A 7,805-nucleotide genomic window follows, 5' to 3' on the forward strand; every position below is an offset into this window, starting at 1 on the left:
AAGAAGGCTCGGGGGGCCAGAGGCTCATCTTGGAATATTTTATAACAATATAAATAAGATTCTGGTTTGCTTTTCCTTTTCGTCTCGTAAAGGAGAGAGAAGTGCAGAGTTCGATTCTGTACAAGGGGGCAGCGGCAGAAGGCCGGCCGGGCGGGTCACTGGGCGTCCACCCGGAAGGACAGCAGCTTCTCGGAATGCATGTTGTTCAGGGTCCGCAGGTCCGGCAGCTTGAGCAGCAGCTTGGTGAAGCGGGAAGTCTCCGAGGGCCGGTTCTTCAGCACCAGAGCCCGAAGAGCCCGCAGCAGCGTCTCCTGGAGCTGCTCCACCGAAGCGGAATTCTCCATGCCCGAGCGGTCTGTGGGGAAGACGACAGCAGTGAGGCAGGCTCCCCGAGCTCCTCTGAGGAGGAACCGGAGGAGGTCTCCGAGGAGGTCCCCGAGGAGGTCCCCGAGGAGGTCCCCGAGGAGGAGGAGGACGCGGCCGCTGCCGCTGCCGCTGCTGGTGCACCCTCTCCCTGACGCCCCTCAGAGGGCCCACGGGGGGAAGGCGGAGGAGGGGAGCGCAACTCCTCCTCCCCGGCCTCTGCCCCGAGAGCAGGAGGTGGCTGAAAGCTGGGAGCGCAGGCTCAGCGGGGCTGGTCACCTCCCAGCCCACAAGGCCACTCTCCTTCCCTGAACAGGCCAAACGCATCCAGGCTCCCTTGCTTTTTGCTCTGTAGTTCCCTCTGCCCGGGATGCCCTTCCCCCTCTCTGCCTGGCAATACCTTACTTGTCCTGTGAGGCCCCACTCAAGTGTCACCTCTTTCCCCAGCTCCCCCAGGCAGAAATAGTTGTCTGTGCTTCCAAAGCCCTTGGTTCATGCTTCTACTGTGACACTGATCTCACTGTTTTATAATTAGGCGGGCATGAGTCTGTCTCCCCAGCTAGACTGTGTCTGAATCATGTCTGTACCCCCAGTGCCCGGTGCAGGGCCTGGCGTAGAGTAGGTGCTCCATAAAAGGTGTGTTGAATTGAACTGCGTCCGCCTCCTCCCCCGGGGTCAGGCTCAGGCGGGAGCTTGACCTACCTGCAGAGACAAGCACCACCGCGGTGAAGAGGCCCAGCTCCTCCTCGGTAAGCGCCAGGGAGTTGAGCTTCTCGCTGAAGTCAAACATGGCATTGAGCAGGTCCCCCATGCCCATGGCTCCGAGTTCCTGCAGGCTGTAGGTGGTGCGGCTCAGGAACATCACTGTCTGGTCCTTCACGTTGAACAGCGATGCAAAGCGCACCATCAACACCTAAGGGGGGGTGGGGAGGACAGGGACCGTCATCCTCGGGTGGGGGGGGGGAGCACTTGCCAAATTGCCCCTAAAGTTTTCCAGAGGGTTTAAGTGGTGCTGCCTTAGATTTCTCAGGAAAGAGTGGGGTTGGTTTCTGAATGGGCAGTGGGGTGGGGGTGGGGGAGAGAGAGAGGGATGGCCAGCAGACCTGGATCTGAGTCTTAGCTTTGTCACTCCCCGTGACCTTGGGCAAGGTCACAAAAGTTCACCCAACTGAATTTGCTCATGCCTGGAAGGGGGTAGCAATGTGCCCGAAGGTGTTATTTTAAGGTAATGGGATGTGATTAGACCCCAGCTGAGATGACAGGAGACCCAGCCATCCCAAGGCAGGACGGGGAGGGATTCTGCCCCCTCCTTCGGCAGTCAGAGTCTGCCAGAACAGAGATACCGGGGTTCCAAAGCCTTTCAGAGCCCCTGCCTATCCCAGACACCAAGTCTTTCCACTGGATCCTTCCCAAGGTAAAGAGCAGGGAGCACAAAGGGTCACTCACCTCAAAGGTGCCAGCCTTAAGCAACGTGACCTGGTCGTGCTGAGAAAGATCACGGAAGCCAGGGATGTGCTTGGCAAACTCTACCACCTCCCGCACAGCGGGTGTGAAGCTCATGGAGAAATCCTCCCAGATCTCTTGCACGGTTCTTCCACTGCGTCCGTGTGGGTACATGTTCATGGGACACGCCTGGAGAAGGAAGGGGTTTGGGGAAGGGAGTATCAACCAGGCTGGCTCAGATGGGTTCCCCCAGCAGGGCTGGACCCCAGCTTCTGCCTGGGTTAGGGGCTGTGGCCCCGGAGGATGGGTCTTTTAGGTAAAGTAGCAATCAGGTGCCAGGTGGAGATCGGGGATTCGCAGGCAGAGCCCTTACTGCAGGGCTGAGCATCCTCCCCTGGCAAGAGGATATTCCTGCATTAGCGTCCAGGCACACCCAGCTGCCTTCTGCTAAATCCAGTCTCCCAGGCCCCCTGCCCACCTCACCCCCAGTGCCCTCACCAGCAGAACGTTCTTGGAGTTGCCCTGCCGTGGACTGCTGGCAGGGGCTTCACCTTCTGGGGCTGGGTACCCGTGGGTGGGGCAGAGACGGTGCCCGTTGCTGTTGGGTTGCTGGCAGCTGTGGTGGGCAGGGCCAGGGGGCCAGGCGGGAGGGTAGGAGGAGGAAGCCTGGCGTAAACCATTCAGGGCCTCATTATGATGCTGGGCAGCCATGACGTTGTTGTCATTGGGGACAGGAGGGCAGCCCTGACTCTCCCAGCAGTGTGGGGTGGTGGCCGGAGGGCTGCCGGATGCATGGTTGGCATTGAAGTTGCCGGGTGAGGTGCCCAGCTTGTCGTGGGCATAGGTGAAGATTTCTCGGTGGGCCCGGGCCACCTGGGATATCACATCCTCCACCGTGGGCTCAGGACTTGGGGACCGGGGAGGCGTCAGCTGTTGTGGGAATTGGGAGAAGCCCACCAAGGGTGAGGGGGCCGGAGCGGGAGGTGGTGAGGGGCCCATGGGGCCTGGGGCCGGGTGCTGGGCGGGCGAGGTTTCCAACGGGCACTGGCTGCTCAGCTGGTTGTTGGCCAGGTTCATGGCGCTCTGCATCTCGGCAAGCATCCGCTGCTTCTCTCGTTTGGGGATGCGCCCGAAGCGCACAGCTGTGGCGGGATGAGAGCAGCGTCAGGAAGTTCTCATACACGCTCACGTGCTTCTCTTCCTTCCTTCCTCCTGAAAGGGCAAGGCCCTCAAGGCTTGGGGTTCCACATCAAAACCAGAACCAAGGCCACGCCCACTGAGGGGGGTTTTCCAAGTAGGGAAGGAGCTAACAGGAGAGAAGTGTGTTTACCCGAGAGGATGAAAGATGGGCGTCCCCGACGCAAAGGAGCCTCACAGTATGACGGGTCTCCGTTGGGACATTTTAAAAGGAGGGATGAACTCAGGAACTTTGGGTGGAAGGGGGGGGCGTGGGGGGGATGCTTGTGGGGCAACGGTGCCGCCCTACCGTCTCGAGACATGCCCACAGAGAGACACTTCTTGAAGCGACACTGCTGGCAGCGGTTCCGATTGATGCGGACAATGGAGCAATTCTCGTTCTTCAGACACCTTTTGTACTGGATGTTCTGCTGGATGCTCCGACGGAAAAAGCCCTGGGAGGATAGGGGCAGCTAGTGAGCATCTCTGTCCGGGCCAGGCCTGCGCGCCCGCCCTTACCCCCACCCCACCTCACCTTGCAGCCCTCACAGGCATGCACGCCGTAGTGGAAGCCCGAGGCCACGTCCCCGCACACTTTACACAGGAGCACCATGCCATTCAGCTCTGTGGGAAGAGAGAGGCCGCGGCTGAGCAGGAGGGCCGTCTGAGCAGCCAGAGATGGCTGGACAGCGGTTGGTGCAACTCTAGGAGAAAGCCCCCGCGAATAACGGTGTCACGGGAACGCCAAGTCCCAACCTAGGCCTGGCCGCTTTCCCCAGATCAGCTGGAAATTTACGCACTGGTGATGTTGCTGGTGCTCTTGCTGGGGGACACTCGGCTGCTATCTTCCAGGGCCACTTGTAGACCCCCTGGGGGGCTCCCATTATAGAAGGAGGAGGAGGACGATGATGAGGAAGATGAAGAAGGGGAGCCATCATCACTTAAGCTGGGTGGAATGCTCCCAAAGGAGCGAGCTGGGTCCTGGGTGAGGGAGCCCGTGGGTGACGGTGGGAAGTAGGCAGGGCAGCCTTGAGTCAGGGACTGGAAGCTGCCATTTGAGCTGTCGCTGTAGAGAGACTCAGGGCTGGTGCGGCTTGGGGAGGAGCCGCTGGAGCCAATGTAGGTGATGACACCACCTGGCAGGAGAACACAAGGGAAGGGGGTGTCAGCCGCCAAATATCTTTGGTCCCAGGGCACCACTCTGCTCATCCCCCCCCCACCTTCCTCTCCCAAACACTGCTGGATGCTCAGAAGTTAACTATGTGGAACCCTGAATCTTGGGAGTCCCAGGAAGAGCCGCAGTGAGCAACTCCCCAACACGTACCAGACATGACATGGCCAACCAACACCCCAAGACCCTTTGCAGGGCACATTCAGCTTCTGCCTTGGGTGTGAGGTGCCTCCCTAGAGGCAGGACCTCTGCAGGCATCTCACGTATGTACCCCCCCGACCCCTGCCCAGGACGCCTTCCCTGGGAATATCGCCTGCAGCTAATGATTGAGTTGTCAGAGGCAGACCTGACAATGGGATGAGCCTTTGAGACCCATTCAGAATGCCCAGTTTCCCCTACCCCCCCAAAAAAAAAACCAGCTGCCAATGTTAACACCAAGACCATTCCAGGGATGAGACTATGGAGGGCCAGCTAGCCAACACTGACGAGAGTAGAGGTCTTAACAAGAGTAAGCCAGTCACATTCCCCCAAAACTGGAAGACATATTCTCCCAAGATACTGAAGGTACTGAACCTGCCCAGGCTGGTTCCCCTGGCCTCCAAGAGCAAGAGTCAGAGCAGATTCTCCCTCCGAGTCCAAGAAAGACTTAGCAGTGCACATTGCGGGAGGTGGACATGAAAAAAAAAATTGTCCAGCCTAAGGCTTTGGAAATTCCCTTCTAGATCTCTCAGCCTGGTGACAATGACCTTGGCTCTCCAGCCATTTAGGGACTTTGGCCCTCTGGTTACATTGCCAACCAGGTGGCTGTGTTCCCGTGGTATTAGGAGGAGAAAAGGTGACCTGCCTGCCACACCTTTGCCAGGCACCTAGCTTGGCCTGCCACAGGAGGGGTGGGAGAAGGGAGGAGACACGTGTGAGCCGACACAAGCCATGTCACCGTGTATCCAGAGGCACATGTCTTGCTCACCCACTGACACACACTGAGCTGGGCAGGGCAACCTTAAAATAGCTCAAGGTTGGTCAGGGTGAACCCAGTTCCCAGTAAAATAGTTGCACAACAGATCAGCTCCTACAGTTTCAGGGTTCAGGTGGGAGGGGAAATGGGATATTATTTGGTGGTAAATGAACCTGACCTAATTCACCCATCCCCCAAAAGGGAGTAAGACCTTCATCCAAAGATAATCCGAACCTGGAAGTGAGGGGCATGCCCAAAAGAGTCTAGTTCTAGATTTAGATCTATCACAACCAACTTGATTTGTGACCTAGAGGAAATTAACTCCCCTCCCTGGGTCTCAGTTTTCCTTTCTGTAAAGAGAAAAAAAAAAAGGAAAAAAAGGTGAAAGCTTCAGTTACGATTCTGGGATGTAGCTGTTCTGGGGAAGTCCTTCGTGACAAACTGCTGCTTGCTTGGTGGGGGTGGGGAGTAAGACAGTGTTTGCAGGACTAAGGAAAGAGATGCTCCAGGAACAGCAAGAATTTGGAACGCGGCGAAACTGAGTCTAAAGGCAGTAAAGTGAAGTAGGTGCAAACAGAATAAAAAGGAAAAGAACGAGGAGAAGGGTGGCTAGATGTGAGGTACCATTGAGGAGTGTAAACATGAGGCCACGAGAGGTCACGGATGGCTCCATCTTACTCTGCTTCGGTGATGGGGAGAAAGGGGGCCCCAGGCAGGCGGACAGGAAAAGGAGGCAGGCGGGGGCGGTGAGTCAGCCCAGCTTCACCCAGATCTTGGCGGGGCGGGGCGGGAGCCGGGCCCTCAGCCGGCCTCACGTCCCCACTCCACGTGTGCCTCCTGCACGTGGCTCCCCAACGAGGAACCCCGGAACTCGGGGCCCCGCCCTCTCCCCTTCCCGTCAATCGGGAGCAGCAGCCCCGCCCCCGTCCCGCCCCTCCCGGGCCTCCGGGTCCTGGGCTGGGCCCCAAACGCCAGCCGGGCCGGGGCAACTGAGGGGAGGAGAGAAGGGAACACGCGTTGCCGGGGCGACCCGGGGGGGCGGAGCTCATTATGTAACGGGGCCGGAAGGCAACGACCAATGGGGTGGCGGCCACGGCTTCTGCTGAATGAAAACAAACGCAGCACGTGGGCCCGACTCCGCAGCCATGTGAGCCCTCCGGGCCTCCCGATCGCTGTGGGTGTCCTCCCTGGGGCAGGGCACCACTCTGCTGGCGCCTCAAGTGCCGCTCCCTACTGTCACTGAGGATTCCCCAGTGAGATCCGACCCATTCCCCCCAGTCCCTCCCGCCTGGAGCCCCTATCGCCCCACTGCTTCTCAGGTTCCCTTGAGCTTGCAGGAACTAGGGGAGGAGGAAGAGAAGAAGGAGAGGGGTCCTCTTTCCGAGAAAGCCAGGCATGCCACAGCTGCAGCGAGGGGGGAGGGGGAGGTAGGGGCGTTTGGGGCTCTGCTCCAAAGCTCCCAGTCCCTCAAAACTGTGCATCTTACCACACGTACCCGCTCTCCATTACCTCCTGCCCGGGATCCGAGTCTTTCGGGCTAAAAGGAGCTTTGGGACTCTGAGAGGTGGTGGTGGGGCGCCTCTGGGCGCATTCCCAGGACGAACAACTCGCTCTTGAAATCCCAGCCTATGGTCCCCATTATGCTAGCAAATCCCCGGGCCGAGGGAGTCCCCAGTCCCTTACAAAGTTCCTCTTGTTCTAAGGCATATATGGAAGTGAGGAGACAGTGACAAAGAATGATGATAGTAAAGGAACCCCGGTACCTGTGTTATTGTTGGAGTCCAGGGTCGTCATGTCTTCACCGGCTGAGAGCGGTCATTCAAACTGGACCTTGACACAAACTGGAGGTTGCAATTGCCGCTGTCGCCCCCTGGGCAGTGACTGAGGGCGGGGAATGGACCCCGCGGATCACAAGCAGGATCCGAGGCACCCTGCAGCAAGGTCTCAGGGTGGCCGGACTGCAGCCCTGCAGAAGGGTAGGACGCAGAGGCAACGGAGGTCTGCTTTGCATGGGAAGAGCAGAGTGTGGGGGAGGGGGGAAATCAGCCTGCTGTAGTTCTGGCTGGAAGGTAGCAAGGAGGGTCGGGTCTCTGCAGTGCACGGGGTGCCACTGCCTGACGGCTTCACAGCGCTGCAGGGTAGCGAATCTGGAGCTCCCGGTGCAAAAGTCCCAGAGGGAGAGAGGATGCAGTCAGGAAGTAAGTAGGTGATGGGGAGAAAGGGGGCACCCAGGCGCAAAGAAGCGAGACGTGTGCCCTGCTACGTTCCCTCGGCAGCAATATTTCACTCTGCCAATCTCAGCCGCCTTTTGCCCCAGCCTTTTTCCCTGGGACAGAGGGCTCTGCGCAGGCGCCAGCAACCCAGGGTTCCCGGGCCGCACGCGGCACTGGAGCAGGTACCATGTGATCCCAGGGAGCGCCTCGTGCCCCAGTGACACACTTTTCCAGCAGCAGGCACGTTGAGCTCCGTGCGCCTGCGTAACGCTAAGCCTGTCGGGATTTGTAGTCCACTGGCAAAGTGGGCGGACTGCGTTTATTTCCCTTTCTGCCTTGCAAAAGCCGTTGCTGGGGCCGGGGAGGAGCTAAGAGCCGAATGGGGTGGGGTGCACTGAAAAGTCAGGGTGGCGTGTTTGGAAAGCCTGTATGGCAGAGGCATGTGAATTCCTGGGGAGGGACTGGCCAGCTTGGCTGCTCCCTG

The 7,805-nt window shown here is 58.8% G+C and overlaps 1 protein-coding gene across 1 annotated transcript; it reads right to left on the reverse strand.

Moving 5' to 3' along the window:
* Window positions 1–24: 24 nt before the first annotated feature.
* On the reverse strand, window positions 25–7,473 carry NR1D1 (nuclear receptor subfamily 1 group D member 1). The gene is made up of 8 exons (XM_036079983.2): window positions 6,872–7,473; window positions 3,783–4,118; window positions 3,518–3,606; window positions 3,293–3,437; window positions 2,305–2,948; window positions 1,810–1,995; window positions 1,066–1,276; window positions 25–355 (listed from the first exon to the last, which is right to left on the reverse strand). Exons 1-8 carry the CDS (start codon window positions 6,900–6,902, stop codon window positions 156–158), a joined length of 1,842 nt encoding a protein of 613 aa, XP_035935876.1. The 5' UTR covers window positions 6,903–7,473; the 3' UTR covers window positions 25–155.
* Window positions 7,474–7,805: the final 332 nt, after the last annotated feature.

The sequence above is a fragment of the Halichoerus grypus genome, chromosome 2 (assembly GCF_964656455.1).
Source record: "Halichoerus grypus chromosome 2, mHalGry1.hap1.1, whole genome shotgun sequence".
Taxonomy (NCBI): Eukaryota; Metazoa; Chordata; class Mammalia; order Carnivora; family Phocidae; genus Halichoerus; species Halichoerus grypus.